This window comes from Branchiostoma lanceolatum, chromosome 19 (assembly GCF_035083965.1).
Source record: "Branchiostoma lanceolatum isolate klBraLanc5 chromosome 19, klBraLanc5.hap2, whole genome shotgun sequence".
Classification (NCBI taxonomy): domain Eukaryota; kingdom Metazoa; phylum Chordata; class Leptocardii; order Amphioxiformes; family Branchiostomatidae; genus Branchiostoma; species Branchiostoma lanceolatum.
In genome coordinates this window covers 11,520,272-11,545,233 of record NC_089740.1, presented here as the reverse complement: position 1 = coordinate 11,545,233, position 24,962 = coordinate 11,520,272, and the positions used below count along the sequence as shown (strand labels likewise).

The window sequence follows — 24,962 nt, the reverse complement described above, 5'->3', positions numbered from 1 at the left end:
CCCACGCGTCATTCGGTGTGTTGAGGCTTGATGGCCGACTTGACCCGTCTGCATTCCAATAAAATGGTTCGAATTATAACTTAAGCAAGAATGAAACTTGAGGATTAGTTCTCGTTGATTGAATCCGTCGCACAGTGTACTGAGACAGAGCCAGAGTTCAGGTGTTTCGTAGTTTATAATTCCGGACGTCCCGTGGTCTGTGTAAACAAAAGTAAGCACATTTTATCCTCTTCGTGTCCTTGCCTCGTTAGTTATATTCCCCTTCCAGTGGGAAGGGGGATATATTGTTTTTGCTTGCCTGTTCTTCTTCTTCTTCTTCTTCTTCTTCTTCTTCTTTCTTCTTCTTCTTCTTCTGCCAAAAACCAAGTAGATGCGCGGTGGTAGCTCTACTAATGGTATTGCAGAAAGTTATATGTACCTTATGTTACAATGTACGGATGTTATATTTGAGATGTAGGTACCTGTAGGAAAGGTGAATACACCTGACAATAAATTATGCTAATGAGTACATTATTTGCATAAACTTGTATTTCCCTTACCATAAAAGCTGTGGATGTCATCTTTGAAATGTAGGTACCTTTAGGAAAGGTGAATGCACCTGGACATAAATTATGGTAATGAGGGCCTCATTTGCATAATTTATGCAGAAACGTGTACTTCTGTTACCGTAAAAGCTGCAGATGTCATATTTGAGATGTAGGTACCTTCAGGAAAGGTGAACACACCTGGCTATGAATTATGCTAATACGGACCTCATTTGCATAATTTAGGCATAATCTTGTATTTCCCTTACCGTAAAAGCTGCGGATGTCATCTTTAAGATGTAGGTACCTTTAGGAAAGGTAAATGCATCTGGACATAAATTATGCTATAAGGACCTAATTTGCATAATTTATGCATAAACTTGTATTTCCCTTACCGTAAAAGCTGCAGATGTCATATTTGAGATGTAGGTACCTTTACGAAAGGTGAACACACCTGGCCAAAAATCATGCTAATGCGGACCTCATTTGCATAATCAATGCATAAACTTGTATATTCCTTACCGTAAAAGCTACGGATGTCATATATGAGATGTAGGTACCTTTAGGGAAAGGTCAGGAAACCTGGCAATAAATTATGCTAATGAGGACCTCATTTGCATAATTTATCCATAAACTTGAATTTTCCTTACCGTAAAAGCTATGGATGTCATATTTGAGTTGTAGGTACCTTTAGGAAAGGCGACTACACCTGGCCATAAATTATGCTAATGTGGACCTCATTTGCATAATTTAGGCATAATCTTGTATTTCCCTTACCGTGAAAGCTACGGATGTCATATTTGAGATGTAGGTACCATTAGGAAGGGTCATAAAATCTGGCCATAAATAATGCTAATGAGGGCATCGTTTGCATAATTTATGCATATCCTTCACCGTAAAGGCTACGATTGTCATATTTCAGATGTAGGTACCTTTAGGAGAGGTGAACACACCTGTATATAAATTATGCTAATGCCGACCTCCTTTGCATAATTTATGCAGAGACTTCATGGTGTAATGGGAGGGGAATATCCTGCATTTTCCCGAAAATGTTGCCATTCTAGTTTCCACTGTACGGACTCCGTTGGGTACATTTAAGACCCACTGAGCTGGAAAATCGACCACGAGTTGGTTGGTCATAAGGACATGCCTTCCATTCTCCGACTCAAGAAGAGAAAGACGCCGTCTTCGGGGGAAAGGGATTTGCATTCGAGGAAATTTTTGGCAGGAAATTGGGAACACCTACAAGGGAGCCGGTAGATTAGGAAATACCTGGTAGATCTGTATAGCGTCTGGCAATGCTGGGCAAGGCACTCTTTCTCTCTGCGGCCTCCTCTTTCAAAGTGTCTTGAGTCCCAGAACACATTGGATGTGACATGTAAAATCACGTCACCGTTCAGAGATTGAGAGAAACCGTGGCAGAGACGCTGGCTCCGAAGATGAGCAAACGGCACGACAGCAACGGTTCTCAACGACAATAGGGTCGTCTTCTCGTGTACGTCCGCAAGATTCTTTAGTTTCATCTGTTCCCGAGCACTGAGGAAGAAAGGCGCGGATTTCCGGCATAAGCTGCTATGATGACGTTGACCATCTCCGCACATTTCTCAAACTTTTTCCCTCTCAGTATCGTTCCACGATGATGTCCAAGCAGACGATAACGATCTCCATGTTCCCGAAATCACCAGGACAATCAAACGAACCATCCCTTCTGCCAGCGTGAACATCCTTTACTCATCCTGGTTGCGTTTCCTCCTAAAAAAAGAACGCCCCTTTTATTAACACCAACTTGGAGACGAGTATATCAATGTCTAGTGGTGAACTCCCGCCCGCGAGAGTGTCCCTAGCAACGACTAGCCCGCGCGGCTGGCCTCAAAAGTGTCGTCTGAAACTTGACTTTTCGTCGGGCCGACAGAGACAGAGAGTCCACAGACATTGATATGACAGGTGTGACCTTGGACGTGAAGAACTCAGCACGAAAGTCATGGTTAGCTTCGAGTTTCTCGACACGAAAGGCCTGATCGGACAGGGGCGGCCTCAGCGTGCTAGTATATCATCATCACCATAGCGACCGCGTGGCGCGTACATCTCATGAGAGCCAATTAAAGTTAATGACAAGTTAATGACCAGGTAAAACGAGAGGTTATGAGTCTCCAAGCGGCTTTGTCACCACTTTGTTGACAATTGATTCCAAGATTTTACAGCTGCCTTCCGGCGTTACTAATCGGGGTCTAATCCCGCCAAGTTGGCGCAAGTGGGTGGGGTTATCTACTAAACTCCACTAAAACAGTCTTTCACCACACGATGTATAAACTAATCTCATGGGGTTCTTATAAAGAGTACAGGTCACCTATAATCTGAACTAAATCTCTGTTTTTTTACTAGTGCAAGGTCGGACAAGATTGGGAACTTGAGTTACAGCGGCACACAGGCGATCCGACCTTGGTATTAATTGTTAACAGAAACGGCCAGCAAACCTATAAAAGACGAACTGCTCATATTCAACAAAGTAAACTACTATCAGATGAACCGTGAAGAAGGGTGGGGAAGAGACGGTCATCATCATATAACGCAAGGCGAAGCGTGGTATTCCTTGAGTTATTGGAAACAGTCATTTTAACATCGATATAGTCTTCTTATCTATAGTCGTATACATTCAAAGTCAAGAGCGAAGATGGTGCTCACGCCCTAGACGACCTAACTTCGATCCCTCGTAATTTTCACTTTCACTAGCCTTTTGCAAAAGTCTTGAACCAATTTGTCTCTGAACAAAGAAAGTGATTCTAACTAATTAATGATTTGTCTGTTTGTATTGTGTCCTCCAATAATTCCGAAGAGACACGCAGTGATATTACTCGCAGAGTATGTAAGATAGCAAGATTAACCAACGTTGTTCTCCTGTATATTCGAAACAATATCGTTCTTTCGGACCATGTTTTGATACTTTCTGGACGGTCCCCTTTAAATGTGCTTGGGCATTACCGTATAGCAGACCCCTGTGCAGTATGAGAAAACCTAACATCACCCCAATCGCGACTGGCAAATATTTTCAACTGAACCAACGAGGCTCTGTCACCCGATATCGGCCCCGGGTGGCATAGTATGACCGACCCCCACGATATGGTTTACCCCGGGCCCACTTATAGCTCCCTCTCAGACACGTGTATAATCTTATATCAAGATAGTCACACTGTAGGTTACGACATCTGTAAGAGTAAAAACGCGACGGATTACTTTTCCTTCTTGGATCCAGGGGCGGTAAGTAACAGACAACGTGGAAAACCACCGTTTCTGTGCCAATATTTTGACAGGAAAAATGTTTGCCATTTGGCCATTCCATTTGCTGCACAGATGGCAATAGGCACGCAGTGACAGTGGGTAGACAAAGATGTTCTAGACGGGCGAGTGAAGCTATCTATGTGTTCCGCCCTGCACACATAAACACACAGACACTGTTAGGGTTTCACGACGACTTGACGTTCGGTACATCTCCGGGGACGGTCGTGGTTCCCTCCGAGACATCGCAGACTAGGCTTCCGCCAGGGCGGAAACTGACTCACGTGTCTACATCTGTTCTAAGGCGTCCCGGGACGTCTCGACGCGCCGTCGGGAGAAAGAGAAAACCCCAAGCAAGGCATCTCACTGGGACAGGCGTCTGGAGGGAATTGACTCTGCCCCTCCCCGCCCGCAGGAGTTGGTACATTCCATTTTCAGGACCAGGTTGGCTCCAGCGCCGCTCGGGCTATAGACGAGACGGCCACAGACTGGTACCCACCGCGGACTGTGGAGCATCTCGGCCGTACCCCGCTTGGAATAACTACCGCTTCGCATCAAAACTCCCGGCGGATGCGCCAGAGTCTCCGCGAGCTAACCAGCGAGGCATAGCTCTGCGAGTTTGTAAGTACCGGCGTCTTTTTCTTATCCGAACATCCCGCAAAGCTATGGGATCTAGAGGAATATTTTCGTATGCTCTTTTCTGGGCCGGTATGTGACCCTCCTCGCATGGGGTGTTTGCATTGGTGTCCCACCTCAAAACCCGGGCTGATGTTCCGAGAGAGAAAGTAAACAAGCAGTAAAACCTACACTAAGCCACTGGCAAGTGTTACTTTTTCCACCACTCTGCCTTTGACTTGGACGGATTTAGAAGAGTGGCGAAAGTTCTTGAAAGGAAGCTTAGGATGAAGTAACCTTATCCGAGCTTTCATTAGTAGATCTCTAGATACATACCTGCCAGAGGAAAGTAAAAGTAATTTGGACGTGGTTCCCTGCAATCGCCTCCTGAAAGAACACCGCGATCTACTTGCCAAGCGACAGTCAGTCGTTCTCTGGGAGGACTCACTTTTTCTTTTCTTTGTTTCCCCGCCAAGAATCTTCCAGGACTACTTGATGAGAATAACCGCAACGGCCAGGAGATAGTGTTAGTTTCCCGTCTTCCAGGGCTTGCAGAAAGAAAGACGGGTAAGTCTGTCTTCTGCTTTGTAAAGTTTGTTGGTCTCTGCTATGTGTGTGTGTTTGCGACTTGGGCTGCCATATGTCGTCGAGAACTAGGGGAAAGTAAACACTTTCACTATCTCTAAACGTCTTAGAGCGATTCCTTTCCCAGAGCAATCGCGAGAGAAATCATCCGGTAGATTGGAGGAGGGGAGCTAGATTGAAAAGAGGGATTCTAGAAATCCCAGTCGTAGTGTGCCGCGGGGTGGTAGGGTTGAGGAATTACGGAATTCTAACCTTGATAACGCGAAACAGATGAAACGCCACATGTTGGCGCGGTTGCCTGCCCCAACCACCAACCCCACCTCGCGCACTCTCACCTTCTTGCCATCCGATTTTTTTTGCTAGCTTATTTTTCTCTCAGTGTTGACAAATTGATTATACATCATATTTGTAGCGTGTGTCTGTGGTGAAAAGAGTTTGAATAGTTGAAAAACAGCCCCCCCCCCCATGTGGGCAGTTTGGAAAAGAGAACGGGTGACTTGTGATTTATGGACGACCTCTAGCTCTGAACTCGACCTTTCATTATCGACAAATGTTTACATTTGCATCTGTTTCTACACCTAGTTATGATCTATTGATATTTCTTATGGTTCGGGGCGGGATGTTTAGAAGTGGTGGGCTGGCTCCGTGCCTAGAATCCCCCAGTCGTGGTACGGGGACGAACGAACACCGCAATTTATTTGGATTTAATTACAAGTGAGGAAACCGAACACCGCGGTACAAGCGGGGCTGGACTCTCTCTCTCCGGATGGCACACAGGCTGACTGGATTTCTGATCGTACGCCGAGTCGGCTGTCTGATCGTATAAGACTAGAAACATAGCAGGTACCGACGCCAAATCAGTTCCACACCAAACAGGCTCCAGCCTGTGAACCATATGCTACATTTGCGCTGGAATGTGTGAGACATACATGATCAGAGTATGGGGTGTTCTATTTTGACAAACAGGGCGCCATTTTGTTGACCTTGACTTGCGTACTGTCCTTTCCATCACAGGGCCATGGGGACGTTATGGGATGCGACGAGGATAAACCTCGCCATCTTCCTACTATTAGTTGTACATGGTAAGTGTTTCGGAATCCTTTCCCCAAATATAGATCAGGTTTTGTTTACAGTCGATGGGAAAACTACAATAAATCATTGTCTCGCCGTCTCAAGGCGACATGTGTAACTGATTAGCACAAATAAATAGGGACATCTAGACTTTGGCAGGACATATTCCGCGTTTGAAATGAACATGTTTTTTTACCCCGGTGTCAAACGTGTATACTTCCGCGGGTCGCCGGATTATCACTTTCATCATCTATTTTCTCTATTTAACAATCCGTCACTTAATTTTCCCAACAAGAATTATCTTCAAAACTTGTCGGGCTTCTATGAGTGTTCCCCAAGACAATCTTTTTTATTTCCTTTCCAGCAAATGCTCAGTTTTCTAGAAAGAAAAGTTCGTCCTGCGACTGCCCTGAGGTGAGTGCTCTTCCTTTATTAGCCAATCAGAAGTCTAGACAGTTGCCCCTGGCAACGAGCAAATATCCGGAGGGAGGGAGGGAATAGGAATGTCCTCCGGCTGTTCCACCTATTGCTCACCCTCAGCCGTTTTCGGCAAAGGCAAACTTTGTTTGACAGTGCACTTTGAGTATGTAAAGGGCAATTGAACAACTTGAACCGGTTCCAACTAAAGCAAATATACATCGATCACTACTACAGCTAATTCTTCTCCGGTGGTGTAGCTAAATGTGATCGAAGTCAGACCGGAGTCAAATTCCAAAGGTTAGAAAAGGTTTCGCTTGGTTTTGAAGGCTTGCAAAGATCTTGGTGGTAGCCCACACAGTCTTGTGTATATGCAGCAAAATGCCACCGTCCTGTACTTCCCTTCGCGTGACACGAAATGTTCACAGTGCAAATTACTCTGATTTAGAGTGCTTCTTTCAGGGACCACCATGGCCTCCCCTCACAACAAAGTAAAGTTCTCTGTAAAAAGCGCCTAACATCAAATGGGAAAATGTCAATGCTCTTACCTATTGTGTTAGAAGGTATAACAGTGCATTTGTGGTGTTCTTGTGCGAACTAACAGACAAACATACACATTTCCTCACGTTGTCTCAGTGTAGACAGGTTTCCACCCGATGACGTTGGGTCTATGTATATCTTCGTGACGAAACGTCCAGAATGTGATGTCTACGTGATGAGATAATGAGATACAACCAACACCCACCCCCCCCCCCCCTTTCCGTCCCCAGCCCTTTACCCCATTCTAAGGAAAAGCCACAACACGTTGAGCCCCTGTGAAACCAAACTTGACCACCGGGTACTGTTTCTGATAGGTTGTGGCGGGAATGGCGCGCTGTACCCGCCCCTGACTCCCAGCTAATAACAACCATATTTCCACTGCCTCCCTCCAAAAATCAGGTTCCTTCTGGATTGACAGATTTAGAACAGGTCCACTTGGCTGGTCAAGGGAAGAATCCTTCAAACGAGGGACAGTGAGCGAACAAAGAAATGCTTGCACGCGTTCAAAGTTAAAAACACAACCGCTCTTCATAACCAGGTTTCGGTAGCCCAAAAGAATTTCATGATCCTTTGAATGGAAGTGGCCCAGAGAGGACTGATTAGTATGATTTAGCGGTTACTAAATCGAGAATATACAACGCGACTTTCTGTTATGTCGTACCTTCCTATGCACAACCTAAAGGATTTCTGTATACTGCTTACAAAATCTCAGTTTTTTGACGTACGCTACATTGAGTGATTTTAAACCAGTTCTATCACCTACGTGATGTGTACACTTGAACCACACCAAAGTTTGCCATCCAATGAGATTTTCGTAACTACTTAAGCTTGTTGACCACAATTTTACTCTTCCAAACTACGACGTATCTAACTCGCTACACTATAGAGGTCTAAAAATGGACGCGAAAAACCAAGAGAGATGTGCCGTTTTCGTTTCAGCTGAAAGTAGCTCTGTTTTGTTAGCTGAGGGATTGCTAGATGCTGTTTGACTTGGAGTGGCTAGTTGGAATTCTGTGCCATGACCCTATATAGCTGCGAGATGCCGAGAGGAAAACACAACCGTTTACCCAGCGCACCGCACGTATGTTAACGAAGATGGATGGGTGTGGATCGTATGTCTCAGGGCTAATTTTTATAAGGGGGCAAAACCGGGTGATAAACACAATACGCTAGAACCGCCCATGGCTTTCGTTAATAGACCATTTCATATCTTAACTTTCGTATGTTATCCCGGTTCATGTGTTGTTATTATGATGCTGATTTATGCTAATTGTTTTCATAACTTAGCTGTGACAGACTTTTCGAATACTGTGACGTCGGCAGTTGATCTGTTATGCCCAAGTCAGTTGTTCATGCTTCTTGCAGTTGGCACGCGTTGCACTCGTGGGAACTTCTTGCGTAGTGCAATAATTATCTAGTATTACACACAGAAAGACTATTGTCAAAGGTACTTTAATTGAAATCCCCTGGCCCACATGTAAAATGCTATTGTTTTCTAGAGTAAAGTTCCCAGCCAACAGGACTTAAATCTAGAGTGCCTGAATTTGATTTACAGGCGTGCTACCTCGAACCAATAATGACAAGGATTGCAGTCGTTTAGTGCACGTATCTGACCAATAGTGGCATATATAACGAAAACAAACCCTTGAAATTGTTCCCAAGTGTGGAAGTGATTTAGAGCTCTTGGCATCACTAAATATGTATGTCTGGCAGTCTGCTCTTTCAAAGCGTTTCGGGAGTTCTAAGCTGCATTGTGCGCCAACGGGTGTGAAACTGTGATGACAGGAGAAACATTTTAAGTACCGCAATTATATTAATGTGTTGGGAGATGATGTTTAAAGTGCTTTCGGGGATTTGGTGCGAAAAACAGCCGCGGCAGTTAAAGCTACGGACATCTGGGAGGCCTGGTAAACTGCCTGTTGAAAGAGGAGCCGTTGTGGCTTTATAAAACGTGATTTCAGGAGAAGCCAGCTTCATCCAGTAATCTTTCATGATCTTTGATTGTTTAGTTTCCAAACACGTGTGTCACAGGGTCTAACTTTCTGTTACTTTGATGAGACGAAAGCGTTCGATAATGTCAAATGCGTCACACGATCGCAAACTGAATGCATTCTTGGAATTGTCATGTACTAGTACAAACTTTAGCTGTCTTGTTACTGAAAAAGCTGTCCTAGATCATTGTCGGCGGTTGGTTCTGTCTAGCCTGAGTACCCAGCCTTTGTAGCTTCCGTACGCTACCCAAGCTTCGCTGCTGGCCTCGGGTAGTAGCCTGGGTGCCATCCTATTTCTACCGGGGCTCCTACACTCGCTACCCTAAAAAAATAGTGAAGGTAGAGCCTGGAACTGAAACAGGATGACACTCAGGCTACTCGGGTAGCGTACGGAAGATAAAAAGGCTGGTACTCAGGCTAGGTTCTGTCACAGTCTGATTGAATTGAAAACTCTGCGGTATCAAAGTCGCACGACGACCTACGATGAATGTTTGGTAAGACTCGTAAGGTTGCTCGATCTGGCTCTCTCCCTATCTTTAAACGTCTGACGAGGACAAAAGAGTCTCGGCATTTTTCCAACGCCAGCCTAGCTATTTAGACTGATTGCGGTTTACCGGTTCCCTCTCACAGTGATCCGTACAATAGCTTGCGGGCCAAGTTTAACGAGCAAAAAATGTCGGGGTGAGCCAAAAAGTCGTCTGATTCAAGACCATTCTGTCTGTTGGAACTGTTACGTGTGACAGTTTGTTTGGCATTCTGAACGTCTCATTGATTTCACTATACCCTCTAGTCTACACATGCTGGTTTCGGTCCAACAGTGACAAAAGCCTTGGAACCAAAGAATTCCAGCGCGTCCAATTTAACGTAGTAAGTGTACACTCTGACAAAGTCGAGTTTGGCACAGATAAATAAAGGTCTCGTAGCATTTACCCCTCGGTTTTAAAGAATTTGCAGCAAGTATGCCATGGAATTAGGTGTATAAGTATTACTGAGTTCGTTGACTGACACCTCTTTTCCTTTTATGAGTATATGAAGTAAAATAGTGTGCGTCGGGAGACAGACTAGGAAAGTTCGGCGAAGATTCTCACTTTTGTCCTCAAATCATTCATACAAACAAGCAAACAAACAGATTCTCGTTGAGGGAGGCAGAAAACGTTCCTTCAAAGTCCGTCTTCAAACTCGTCAGTCTTCAGCATTTTTTCATGCAGCTATCTTGGTTTCCTCTGAATATCATAATTATGACTTCATGTCTGTATGGATTTCCTCATTCAAACATTTTGTATAGTTTCGAGGAGAAATAACAGGTGTGGTCCAGTTGTTTTTAACACAATTTCCTTGGGATTCAAAGACCTTTATTTTTGCTTTTATCCCTCCCGACGCACCTTGCCAAAAATCTTCTCAAACAGAAGAAAACAAAGCAAAACCTTACATTTTATGACGTCAGCGGAAGTTTACTAAGCTTTCGTGTTCAATTAAGACAAGGCTCAAGACGACAGCGCTGTTACTCCCTAGACCCCCACCTTCGAACCACTTAATTAGAATAGCCTTTAGAAAGTTGTTTTGCCCACTTCATTAACATTCCTAATAACAGCGTGGGGTGGAATACTCAGACAGTCAAGTCTGTGCCAAACAGCTAGCTTTACAACATTCTATGCAATCATAGCTCATAGAAAAAATGTCACTTCCAATAACTGCTTGGGTTGTGCCGGCTTGATGTAGGACGGTGTTACCAGTAAACTTTCACACAATTTTTAAGCATCACCAGCAGTTTTTTCGATGTGTCTAAAACATGTTTGTAAACTAGCTACCAGGGTCGACATTGGCCTGTAACGTTGCCGTTTGCAAATAACCTTATGTGCATAATCTACGCAGCTTATGTTGCCCTATTTTTTCCTTAAGTTGTTTGTTCAGTGATATTCATCTCCAAACTTGACATTCGAAGTTAAAACAAAGATAATGTCAAAAATGTCGTAAAAATGGATCCCCGAGCCAAATGCAAAGGAAGCGCGAGAGACCTGCATAACTTTGACATTTTCATCACTCCCCTACCCCCTTTCAAATCTCTCCCCTAAGACGTTATAGGCTCTCCGGGACGTTTAGGACACGCTTCTGGAACTGGAAAAACATCCAGACCGCCGCCGGTGTGAGACTGTTCTTCCCACGCGTAAAATACTTGGTAAATATTTTGGGGCTCTGGCAAAAGTGCAAGGATAATTTTCTGCCCGTAAAATGCCCTGGTGTTGCGTGGTAGGGCTGGAATCCCCCAGGCTTAATTACTTGAATGACAGATACGGACAGAATACTGGTCCTGGTGGGCTTTCATTCGGAACTTTTGTTGCTGTGACGGCGGGAGGCCCCGAAGCGTGGGCCTTGTTCAAAAGAGAGGAACCATGTAGGGGTAAACCGTTTGATATCCCAGATTCTACTGCAAAGAAAGTCGCAGAATTTTTGCAAATTGAAAATTCCGGACCAACGAAATCAGTCACTTCAAATTAGGACCTTGCACTGTGCTATTTCATACACACTTTTAAAACGGCAGCCCCAAGGTCAAGGTAAATAAACATACGTGGTTCATCATTTGATCCCAAAGAGCAGACATCCCACACCCCCTCCCGCCCCACAGGAAAACGCCGGTGACGTATGTCCGATCTATCTTTGGCCCTTTCGGTCCTAGGGGTGGCGGGAGCTCTTACCTTCCTTAGTCAATAACCCTCTAGGGCCATGCCACTACACAGCATTCAGTCGTGACAAGGACTTGATCATGGTCAGGACAGCCGTGCATGCAGTCTCTCAGCGCTTAGCGCTTCCGACACCTTCGAGGCTTCAAGACTGATTTAAAGCCAAGGTTATTGGTTAACCTCCTTGGAAATAGGAAAATGAGAGTCAGGCCTTCTTGCTTACATTGTGCATTACCTTGGCACACAGTCGTAAATTGAATTTGAAGTTTTCCTGATAGGTCCCCCTTCCGTAGAAGTCCACCAGACAGTAGTGGGAATCGACCAAGGAAGCATGTGGTTTCATCTTTGACCCTCAGACGTCTGTGACATATCTTGAACAAAGCTTTCGTGTGATGTTTTGCAAAAGGGATACAAAGACTAGCTCAGACCTTTGACGAAGAGCTAGATTCTCTCTACTGGATTCGGCCTGTGAGACTGACCCTTTCAAAAATGCACCCCCTTACCCTGAATAAGAAATATTACCTCTGATACCTGCGTTAGACTAGGCAAGTAAAAACAGATGTCTCCGTGGGCGCAGAATGTCTAGAAACAGCTTCTCCGGTGTTTGTAGCAAGATAAGACATACGAGTGTCGAATAGCCTGGTGTTCAAACATCGACCGTTGTTTTTAAAAAAAGCATCACTGACAAAAATAATAAATAGTCATTCCCAAGGAAAATCCTATATTGCTGTGTGGTTCTGGCAAATGTCACATACTACAAAACTTAAGTGAAGCCCAATTATTGAATATTTTAGATTCTGAACAAATTTCCGGCACACCCCAACGAAAGCCCTCGACAGAAAACAGAACAATCTTCGGATCAGATCAGAACATGATCAGACAGAGGAGAGAAGGCCTAGATTGATATCAGTGTGATGTACGAAATTACTACGGCCTGTTTGGTGCTGTTGCTACAACAAAGCAGCCGTTGTCTAGGGAAACCCGCCTGGTATGTCACCATCTAATATGTATGTGGGTAACGCATTTCCTCTCAGACGAAAAAAGCCAGAACCATATACCATTACTAGAGTTGAATAGTCGTACTTCCCCACCAAAACGTTGGCCTACGTTAGGACTTTAGGTCATGTTTTCTGTTTGTGTTTTTCTCCTTCAATATTTTAATGTTGTTGCCATGGCGGCGTCCTGTCACAGTGATGCTAAAGAGCAATCGTTATCGCCATTATCTTGTCACAGAGACACTTCAGGGGTGACCGCCCAAAAAGTGATTGGCAGTTTTTGTTGCCGACAGTATGGGCGTCAACGAGAACCATGATTGACACCTCAACAGACGACTAAAACGAGAACCATTCGGATCTGCTTCGTCTCTTGGCCGCCTGCGGTTGGTTGAAAGCTCTTGTAGGAATTCTTCCCCACTTCGCACTGTCCTGCTTTCCCGCTTTCAACACTTACAACAAGTTGCTTTCTGTCTACACGTAACTTGTCATCTACAACGTTTTGTACGACGGTACTTGGTGTTTTTTACCACATCAATATACCTTGCGAAATACGTAAGTAAGGGGTCGGAGGGAAAATCCGATGAAGGTACCAGCATAATGCCCTTCTTTTACCCAGCCTCCTCCATCCAAGTAACTGTCGTCTTTGCGTCAATGCCCCTCCCCCGCGCGATCCGCTTTGACATTTCATTTGCACAAACAGCAGTAGTAGGCAACCGACTGCTGGGTTTGGAGGTCTTCCAGATGAACTGTCGGTCTATTTTAAGACATCGATAAATAAGAGCATCTCTGTTAGAGTTCTTTGCAAGCTAGGTATCGTAGAATGCCAAACTCCATTTCGGATACGTTTTGTTTCTATGTGCAAGGTAGGGAAGTCATTCTTATGCCCAAATGCAGGCATGTTTGGAAGGGCAACAGTAACAGAAGAAAAACTTGCGCCGTGCTTGACTGTGATGAAACCTGTTTTACACACACACACACACACACACACACACACGCACACACACACACACACACACACACACACACACAAACACATACACACACACAAACACACACACACCTTCGCCCCCTGTGGTTTGAGTCCCATGCTGATGTGCCAGGCTGAAAGTTTGGGATGATTGCCAAACATGTGGTTTTCGGTCTGCTGCCAGGCCCTGTTTAACGTTTCTCTTCCAACTCTGTGTCTCCTTTCTTCTGGAAACGTGATTCCAAGCTCGCCCGACATGTTGATGTGACCAGAGCGCTCACCTGTCTATTTAAGCTAAGAGGATAACAGGAGACAGACACTGTCTTAGATTAAAGACAAAAACCTGTATTTCCCGACACAAAAAAGCGATTGGCGAGCTTAGCTCTCGCCTGGGATCTGTTAACATGCGTTACTCGTGAAAGTTACGAATTCTTCAGCTAGGCTTGAGCAAGAATTTGGAACAAATGTGGAGAATTCTTCCCCAAAGTGTTGTTAAAGAAAACTTAATTCGGACCATGGCCATCTGTTCATCAAATTCCCTGAAATTCCTTTTCGGCTCACTGCTCAGAGAAGGAAAAGTCGCCGACATCAGTGCGGAAATGATTGCTACTTCTGAAGCCCAGTTTAGAAGGTGGTCCCTTGATGGATTAAGTGTGGAGAAACTACGACTTTGGGATCTCCAGACTTCAGCAACTGTAAGATCTCGGATTTCCTGAAGGTTAGAAACCAGTCGCCATGATTGATTATTTGAGTTGGCCGCCGCTGTTGGACCAACTCGGAGGTGCAAAGGAAATCTTGTCTGGCTTTCCCCATATGGGATTTGGGCAACAAAAATAAGACCTTTTGTGATTTACGACGTCCTGGCGAGTTGTGGTAGCTCACTTGTACCATTGCCAAGATCAAAACGCAAGCGCACACAAGGGGGAGGGACGGGGTATATTTCAATTATACTGTAGCCGTGGAACTGAATGTTTATTTTTTTAGTTAAAAATTTTACATGCATATGCATTTTAACCGTTACGTGCCCACGATACTTGATACTTTAGGACAGTATCCCGGATTAATAACTAAAAATGCAAAGGCCAATTGCAAACCAAGCGCACATGATGTGTCACGTGCCGACAGAATTGAACCATGGCCAAGCTGGTGCTCAGCTAATGAATAGTTAACATTTCCGTTGAGAATTTTCCAATTTACCCATGAAAAAAAACTTGGCAATGGTGGCAGTTTTCTTCAAAAAGACAAATTACAATCCAATTTTTTTTCTGGTATTACAAGTATAAAACAAAGCCTGACGTGTAACTGGGGGCTGCTGTGAAAACGACGGGGTTAACGTTGGGTAACATAAATTCGCGGGGTACTTAAATTCGGGATTTTTCGAAAACGGGGTGTTTAGGGATATGTGCTAGATGCAACATCAGTAATACCGCTAGAAATGCAAACTTGTCAGACTAACGCATTCAGAACACTGTCTGAAAAGCTTCGATAACCATGCATTAGAAGTTGGCTACGTCAAAAACTCTCCGTCCCTTATTGTCACAGTCTGAGGGCTTCGTGGGAGAAATATATGTACATAGTTGTTCGCTGGTTTATAAGACAAATGTCACATCCGCTTCCTGCTAAACACAATTATTTACAATACAACTTATTAGAATCTCTTTTGCTAACCTACAACTGGCCTCTAAGTGTGATTAATCATCAAAACGCCTCTGTGTTGCTACAACCAATGGCTACGGCATTCTTCGTTACCCAGAATCCTGCTATTCGGCAGACGACAAACGTTGGCGAGGAACACTTTTTTGTCTAAATGTTGTGTGTGATAGTGGACTGATGGCGATATTTTCCTCAAAATTTGCTCTTAGCACAAGCAGAAACACATGGACATAGTAGTATTACCATTTCTACGGCATCCAGCTAATGCCCCGATGAATAATGTACAAATTTCCATGACGGTGGGGGTGAACTTTGAGTGACGTTCTACCGACTCAACACACGGGTTGTTCCCGAAGGCCTGATGCGTGCGGTACGGCCGTTTTTTCGTGTATTTTTTTTTACTTGGACACGTCTATATCCATAGCACTCTCCTCAAGCCAAGGATGGAACGAATAGCTGCTGTATAAAATGTGATTAGCGGTAAGATATTCAAGACGAATCTTCTCTCCCGAATTAATGTGCCCCCCTGTCCGACAGCACCGTCGTTGTGCGTGCGGCGGACGGTAGTTTCAAGTTGAAATATTATGGTGTCAGCACGACTAGAGACAAAATCTACCATACATATGATTAGTGCAAAGATAGTACATGATACTGACAGAATAATTGAAAAAAAGGATGGTTTATTGTTCTGCTAGATTGATTTCAGTCAACCATTATCGGAAAAATCCCGAATTTATGTTACCCAACGTTATCTGATTACTGTGTGGGTGGATCTTGAGTTGAGAAGATCAGGAGACGGGTTATTTTCTTCATGTCTACCATCCGCCCCTTCACAAAGCACATCATAGCCATGGGTTTCCCGCTAAGGCACGATTTATACGGCAAACTTCACGTCTAGAAAAGAATCTAGCAGTGATCCCTGCTTTTCTTGGCCTCCTACATATTCTTACACTTATAGCGTGATTTGCCCCTACATTAATGTACTATACAACTTCATCTCTCATGTCACAAACCTAGAAATTACAAGTGAAGAATAACAAACATGAAACATGCAGGTCGTAGCCGGAGGAGTAGCCTGATTGCGTCAAACCAGGACAGTCCTAACCCCAAATCTGCCTAATAAACCCACATCTCCCTTTTTTAAAAATCAATTCGTAAGAGCCATGTTGCCATCGATTTACGAAGAAAGGCGGCTCAATTGTTACTGTAGCAGCATTTCTTCACCCTAGCTAGGTCAGAAATATCAATGCTCGAGACAAGTATTGACTTCACTGACCCATTAGGAGAAGTAGGGGTTACGAAGGCTGCTCGGGAAATTCCCTTCCCCATTTAGAATTTTCCTCGACATATTCAGATTCAAGTTCAACCCTGATATGAACGAAGTCAATAAGAACAACAAACTGATTTTCAGACCTTAGACTCACACAACTTCCATGTCAGATGCCTCTGTGAAGAGTCTGTATGAATCAATTCCACCAAATGGTATGAAATGCTGACTCTGACAGACCCTGTTTGACGGCTTTTCTGACTGAAGTTTTCGCGCCAAATGGTGTCCGGTTACAGCCTGTCACCCGTAAGATGAAAATGGCGGGAAATAGCAATTTGTTGCTCCATACACCGGAATGGCGCGAAAAACTGACTATGATAGACTTGCTTGCTTGACTTTTTCGCGCCAAACGGTGTCTTGGCACAGCTTATTATGGTCACAGACTAATAAACTAGATGACGAACATTGTAATGCAAACAGATTCAATCCATACAACAAGTCTATGGATATTCAATCCATACAACAAGTCTATGAATGCGCTGCGTTGCCTCCTACAATTCAAGACGTGTGCACACAAAACATATAACGAATGTTCTCATTGTTGTAACATGAATACACTAGAAATTACGAGGTTTTCCTTCCGGCTACATTCCACAGAAGCTCGAAGTGATGAAAGCTCAACAGGTGCCTGTTTTGGAATCAAATGCTCCATAATTCATGTTGCTAGTTGGGAGCAACACATAACGTGTAAAGTATTAAATCAAGAATATGTGTCCTAACTCCACATACCAGTCGTTAATCACTTCACTTAGAGAAACCCAATAGGCGATGTAACATTCCAAATGTAATGAAGTAAATTGCGGTGGTGTTATGCCTTGTTGAGTTATTTATTGAGACCTGGAAAAGTTACAAAGGAAAGTCTTTGACTCGACAACCCACTGAAATTCAACTGAAAAACAAAAACACATTTCAAAGATCAAGCTGTGACTGAAAATGAAACATTATGATTATCACGGCACGCTGCAATAGGAGGAATCAAGCCATGGGACTGACTACCTAATGCAAAGGGGAGCATAGGCTACATGAACAGCGTTATACATATAAGCAATACGTTCATTGACATCATTGTTATTAATTTTTGAATTAAATGTTACATGTACAATTAAATGTCAAATATTACAATTGAGTATTAGATGTTGTCAAGCATAACAATTGAGCTGTCGATTTCCCCATAGAACGTTGTGAAAAGATATCGATCAATTATATTCTAGTTCCTTTGAGTTTGACTTGTCAAGCACACGCCAATGTATACTGACATATATATTCTCTTGTGTTACAGGGTCCTGAGGGACCGGCCGGACCACCTGGACCACCCGGTCTACCTGTGAGTAAACATTCTTATATACGTCTTATGGCTTTAAATCTATATGATCCTGAATGCTTCGTACGTGATCCTCAGCTTTGTACTATCAGTCTGATGCGCAACGAAGCTCTACCTATTTCCGTTTACGTCCTTCTTCCATAATGTTTTCTCATAGTTAAAGAAGACATGTTGTTCCTATCAAGTAAGTCTTGATTGACCCTTGATTCAATTTAGGGGACTGAGTTCGTTCCCTCGAGTTTACCTTATCAGACGTTATTAGTTTGAAGGCTTTCTGCCTCAAGGGTCTTGTGCAAAGCCGGCGTGATCTACAGTAAAAAAAAGGTCCAGTAAAAAATGTTGAAGTCATTGGTGTTCATTGACGGCTATCTCTTTGACCTGCTGAGATAGTTATCAGTCATTGACCTGTCTGTTCACTTTTCTATCGTCCAGATGATTTTCACGTGTTTACTTGCACAGTAAGAGCTTTTGAATTGAATCACCCACCCTCTCTTTCAAATGACATTCATGTGTAGCTTAAATTGTTTCCAATGGCTTCATGAACAGGAATAGATATCGATGTGTCTCCTTGTAAGGATATATCAGGTTATCATTAGGGTGAGTGTATCTCGTGCATGTTGGGAAAGGCTGGTCTTGTTTAAGAAACGAATTAGAAAAGAAAGATCCTTCTGATCCCTAGTATCGATTTCTAGTTGGTCTAAAGTGGTTGATAATAGGCTATGAGATGGGCACCGACAACGGTCACTGTAGTATCATTCCTCAGATATCCAACTTAATCTCATAAACATAGAGGAATTTTATCGAACACCCATCTCTGTAGGCGTCATTCTTTTTTTCAATTTAAGTCTCCATCCGTTCTTGATTAGTTGGTATGAAGGGACTTTCCCTTTCCACCGCAAGATGTGGCTATCACCGAGATTATCTTGATCAGACCTGTTCAGTCCTGTAATTAGTTCAACATCGGAGCAAGCAGTGCTCGGCTCCTCAAAGTTTATCAAACCTTTGGAAGAACCAAGAATGTCAGTCGGGATCTCGTCGTGAAGCTTCAATAGGTCAAAAAGGTCATAGTTGTGGAAACGGACTAGAACTGCCTGGAGAAAGTGCGGTGCATTCCGACAAGCAGATAAGACACGAGACAAAATAAAGAAGACTGCCAGTGCCTTCTAACTCCCTCAGGGCTGGGGAAAGCACGCAGCTTGTGGTCTGAAAGTCTGGAAGGTATTCTTGTTACCCATGTGGCTGGGATGCGGTCAGAGTCCAAGGCTGTTGTCTGTCATCTTCTCTTTCGTGTCACTCTCTTCAGCCATTGGAAGTCATTATGGTTGACGAGGATCAGACGAACGTTGCTGCCTCTGTCTTGATTTGCTTTGGCATCTTTATCTCCCCATGATCATGACATGTGCTCCTCTAGGAAACCCCATATGGTTAAGATACATACTCATCGGGAAGGCGTACGGACCTATAGCAATATCAACCTACAAACTTGGCAATGATATACAGTCGTGTATTCCAAAACTAGGCATTCAGAACACAAACCAGACCGAAAATGAAGCACAGTTGCCGTTCTCATGTGGTTATGGTTACAGATAAGCGCATGGACATCGATTTTATTAGGTTTATCAGTTATGAGTCGTTTGGAAGATAGATTTGCCATCTTGACACAATCTCAGGCAGATGCAATGCAGATCATTCGGGGATACAGAGGGCAGGCTTATTGACGTGCCGTAACTATGGAAACGGTACACGAAAGGAAGAGCTATACTTTGCCCAGGCAGAGGTGATGTGCTTTATTTATCTACAGTCTAAAAGGTATGGCGACTGTGAAGTGCGTCCTTGTCCGTTTTGTACAGACCAAAGAAATCAGCAAATAGCCCTAGCAGTTCAAATGAAAGCTGTACCATTAGCAGGTGTCACCTTTCACAGGGGTGTGTTTTTCATGAGTTTTCGTCTTCTAGATATAGATGAGATAAGTTTCTGTGACACTGACAGGCAGAGAAGAGGCACGTCAACAAGACTCGTTAGAATAGAAAGCAATGTAACCAATGGTGATTGTTCATTGCCAGTCTTGTAGAAGTATTAGGAGTACCAAGTTTCTTCCTGCCAATGGATGACAAAGGATGTTGGCAACTTATCGTGTCAGCGTGTCATAAGAAATTTAAGTTACCCATTATCTTTATGCAGCAGAACACAACACCATATGTAATTCCGTGACTGTACCGGTGCTTTTACCATAGACCAGGTTTAGCTTGTTCCAGTAATTATCTTTTACGGTCTCCGCCGTGGGACAGGAATGCCCAAGTGCTTCGTTGTATTAAAAGTTTCATGCATTTTTCACAACTTCAGAATTGCTTGAATTCCTACGCTTTCCTGGCACCGGACACTTTATTAAAGAACGCCATAAGTTGGACCTTACATGTACGTGAATGACGAGACTTTTCAGGATTATGAACGTCATTGGTCCCCGTTCCCCTCTTTGGTGGAATGCCTGGCCTTTCTTCATAGGTCCCAAAGGGTCGCTCTCCTATAGTTCAATCAACCTTTCCCCAAGTAAAGGAATGATCCCTCGGTAGCCCTTGCGACCGATCTGGGTCAAAGAAGTAAATGCGTGTTTTCGTTTAGCGTTGTTTTCGCCACACGGGGTTTTAGAGGATCAAGACTTGTACTCCATATACTCCACTAGTGACAGGTTTCGTCTATAGATGTTACTGATAGGGTCTGTGTGTCAGCAATGGCCCTAAACTGTTCACCTCAATCTGTGAACGACTTTGATGAGTCGGCCTGGTCAGATATGTATATGCCCTTTTTGGTGTATCTGAGGGAGAGTGACATGTGTTGACATATCTGAGGTATCTACTGATGTTTCATGCTGTTCCATTCGTCACAGCATTATCTATATATACGTATACAGGTCAACGTTTGCACTGTTGATTCCATCAATGAAAGGGTAATGCTAAAAACTGGGCAGTTCCGTTCTTCTTTGATTTATCCTTATGGGAGGAGAGTCATCTTTCAGATACATATTTTTCCAAATACATGGGTTTTAAAATACGTATTTCTGTCAGCCAATATTCAAAGGCATTCTTTTGATACGATCAACAGACAGTACGGACAGACTTGTCCATATATATAGGTTTCATGACGCGTCTAGCGTTAACAAAGTCAAAGACTGAATTCTAGGCTGGGGTTGATCTCTGGTGGTTTCACATCTGCATCAGCCACTGGTACCGCCCCAGGTCCTGCCCTTGAGTTGCCCTTCCTGTTTTCAAAGACAAACGGGATAGCCCACTGTTTTCCTGCGTTGAAGCTCTCACTTGAACAGAGCAGACACACAAGTGATGATAGCCAGATCACGATTAGTATTTCAAAAACAACTATAGAAAACACTTACGAAATCAAAGAAAGGTACTTCCACGCTTTCGGAGAATCAATTTATGTCCGTGTATATTTTTATGTATGTATGTATGTCTGTCTGCATGTGTGTGTGAACTAGCTAAGGAACTGACGAGGATGATAATGTCTGTATGTCCCCTGAGAAAGAAAGAAAAGCTTCTTGGTCAGACAATAAGTGGGAAATAGCTTTCCTTTTCGTTTCTTCTACAATCGATGGGAAATGTGTCTGCAAATTGCTACCAGGAATTTTCCATTGGTGGCAAAACTGTAGCTTACCCACACCTGCAACCACAGTGTCGCCTTCTGAGGTGCCACCTTTGTTGACTGTGCATCAACAACCCCCACTAGTGGCTGGAAAATTCATACGATCTGGTCCTGGTTTCCTCTCCAAGACAAAGAGGTCATCAGACACGAACTCTATTGAACTCTCAGCACGAAGGGATGACACTTGAGTGACAAGCCGTCGGTTGTTGCTGGCAACGGGATTCACTCCCTTTCACCGTGGTAGTAGTGGTCACGTAACGTACTTACCTGTACTTGTTCCTTACTTGTACTTGGTCAAATGATTACAGTTATGGAAATAGTAAATAGTCATAAAAGTTTGATTTTAAATAAAGAGAAACAAAAGTTTTCCCCGATGTAACGTGCCTTTCACAAAAGCAAAGGGTGGTCTTGCCTGTCGTCAGTAAAGATCGATGTCCAAACAGGGAGCCAGTCACGGTGGACTACGCGTTTGCTACTTTGGACAGGTTTCAGACAAAAGAATCCACAGCATGTCTACAGTGTATGAACTTGGCTAGACCACATCCTTGACTTTCCCTGGAAAAAAATGTTTGAGGCGACTAACCGACAAAATATCACCACAGGGAATAGATGGAAGTGCCATTGGGTTTTGTAACCTTGCAAAGGAAAGTCGCAATGTTTGTATAGTACTTCCATATGACTGTCATGTCTGTCAATCCAGAGGATCAACCCCTCACAACACTATCAAGACTGGATATCAAGATCTTGCCTTTGTGTGCCAGATTTGAATAGCTTTTCATCGGTTCACTTGAAATGACTGAACAATCAATGGACATCGACGGGCAAAAGATTGAGTCTTCAGAAACTCTTCAGAAATTGTTGCACGAAATTAAAGGGCGTGTTGGTTGAAATTTATTCATCGCTGCTCATCGCAGCGCTTGCGGCACGTATCTTGGCACACTCTCACGGTTACAGTTTTCCTTGGTGTCCGCGAATCTTAGCTCAAGCAGAGAAAAACCGCAAGGGATGAGAAGGTGATACTTGGACTCTGTGCTTTGTAAAGATGTGATGAACGATGACTGTTTACCCAGACAAAGGGACTCCCTCATAAGGAGGCTCCCAGCTGCTAAACTGGACAGGGGCTTAGCTCTGGGGTAGCAGAGAGCACGACCCTGTCTGTTCGATTCTTCATGCCTTTCAACGTGCGCCACTTGGAGATGCAGTTCCAGTGCGAGAAATAGATGGAAGAGAAATGACTACAATCATCAAATTGATAAATCACCCAGCTTATGAAAACGCCCGTTGCATTGTGTGGATACATTGCTCTTATTTGATGTTTCCAGGTCTCCGTTTGGTTGGCAAAGTTTATCAGGCAAGCTTGTTGAGCATCTAATTTTTCCTAGTCGAAGATCTGCAGATCGGTTTGTTGTCCATTCAGGTCCTCACAGAGCATTACATCCGCCGAGTCATATATTCTTTGATTTATGTCCCGGTGTATGGTGAAGGTTTACATTGGGTCCTTTCATCAAATCAAGGACTTCTTTCTCTTCTACCGATTACCCACCCACCAGGAGATCCTTTCCACAAGTACAAGGCCTTGTCCTCGATTGGCCTGATGTTTGTCACCCAAACTAACCTGGACCTGCAGTAGGAGGGATAAGTTCACCTTCATGTATACAAGATCATATTTGCGGGATTTACATGTTTAACATCTCCGAGAAACATTTCTTGCGACACTCTGATGATCAACAGACCAATGGAAACGACCTCCAGACGACATTCAGTACCACCTTCAATACTACAACATAAGTCTGCTTACGTCTGAACTGCTGACATTGGTCGACATACACCCTTTACTTTCGGGAGAGAACAGAAAGTCTACACCTGCAAAAACAACATGTGCAACAATAATGGCCACTCCACCAGGGCGGCGACCTAAGGCGACCGTGCTGCGACCGAGCGATTTGACCGAGTGCTCGGCGAATTCCATAGATAAACAACGAATCTTTTTTCGCTTTGTGTGTTGTCTTTTCAATAATACGCTTACATTTTGCATAATATTCCAATTATGAAGCCAAGGGTTACACAAATCCAAGGTAGGTCGCAGCTAGGTCTCCGCGCGATCGCCGTCTAGTGGAATGGGCCGAACGAAAGTTGCATAGACAAGGAGGAACGAGTTGTCAGGACGGCGTTCGTATCACAACCCAAAGTCTGCAGTATACATCATACATTCTAGGACAGATTACCATCTATTATTAAACTAGTATTGAATCAGTTCCAGACGTATAACGTCTCGTTACATGCCCTGTTTTGGCTCGTCTCGTAGCAGGTTTGGACTGGAACGGATTAAGACAGCTTGGAAAGACAAGTCGCGGTTTGAGTCTGGAAAGCTTCGTTTTCAAAGCAAAGTCGTTGCAAAGAAGTTGTTTACGTGCTAGAGTTATCATATCGATGACGGGTTAGACTTAGGGTAGACACACGGCATTCCCAAGTTTGTCGTGAGTTGCTGTGAAAGATACGGCTTGTTCATGAAAGCTACGTTGTTTTTGAGTTCGTTATTACGAATATGCCAGGGAAAGTGGGGGTGATTGACCTCCTTAGGCGCGTAAGTCGTGGGGAATTAGTTGTTGTGGTCGCGGTGCCTTCTGATCAGGCCATGGTGGAGCAGTGGAGCTTAGGCTGATTTATTAAAGAATTAGATCAAGGCCTTTGGCAAGTCATCATACACGACTCCATCCGCTCCTCTGTGTATCATGGGCTTTTGAAAACGTCCCTTAGACATCTTTGGAATCCCCCTTAAAGAACGTTTCGGTGATAAATCAATTAAGATCTTTATTCTCATTAAGTTCTTTGAAGTAACTTTATTGAAGGGGATTAAGGAAAACGAGCGGAAACAATTATCAAACATGTCGACAATTTACGACGCCTGAAAGGCAGGTTCCTTTTAATGTCGGTTTTAAGTTGTTGATCTGTACACCTAACTGTGAACAAAACTACACTAAAACAATTTACGTCACAGGGGTCGCAATGGTCGACACAGTCCAGACGATCACTTAAAAGGGAAATTATGATAAATGGTCCACAAACTAGCTACAGATGATATAAACCTGAAGCAGGCAAAAACATTCTAACTGCTTAGAAAGCGTCGTTTTTCCCTCAAGCGGTAGTTAATCACCAATTTTCATCTGCTTGTCGCGTGGAGGAATTTAATCGTCTACGGTAACGAATTTTAGGATATCCGAAGCTTTGTATCGCTTTCCACCCGAACCATTTGACAAAACAGAGTCTGCATTCTTAGCATTTTATTTGGATGGTGGAGAAAAACGAAAAGACTCTACTGAAACAACAGACGCAGCATGAGAAATGAACAGC

The 24,962-nt window shown here is 43.7% G+C and overlaps 1 protein-coding gene across 1 annotated transcript in view; it reads left to right on the top strand.

The window, feature by feature from the left end:
- The first annotated feature begins 3,760 nt into the window (after positions 1 to 3,760).
- LOC136425137 (collagen alpha-1(I) chain-like) overlaps positions 3,761 to 24,962 on the top strand; it is a 64,217-nt gene continuing 43,015 nt past the window's right edge. Inside the window, exons 1-5 of the mRNA XM_066413935.1 lie at positions 3,761 to 4,418; positions 4,889 to 4,979; positions 6,012 to 6,079; positions 6,433 to 6,482; positions 17,916 to 17,960. Of these exons, the coding sequence (XP_066270032.1) occupies positions 6,016 to 6,079; positions 6,433 to 6,482; positions 17,916 to 17,960 (159 nt within the window). The 5' untranslated portion in view covers positions 3,761 to 4,418; positions 4,889 to 4,979; positions 6,012 to 6,015. The remainder of the gene's footprint in view (positions 4,419 to 4,888; positions 4,980 to 6,011; positions 6,080 to 6,432; positions 6,483 to 17,915; positions 17,961 to 24,962) is intronic.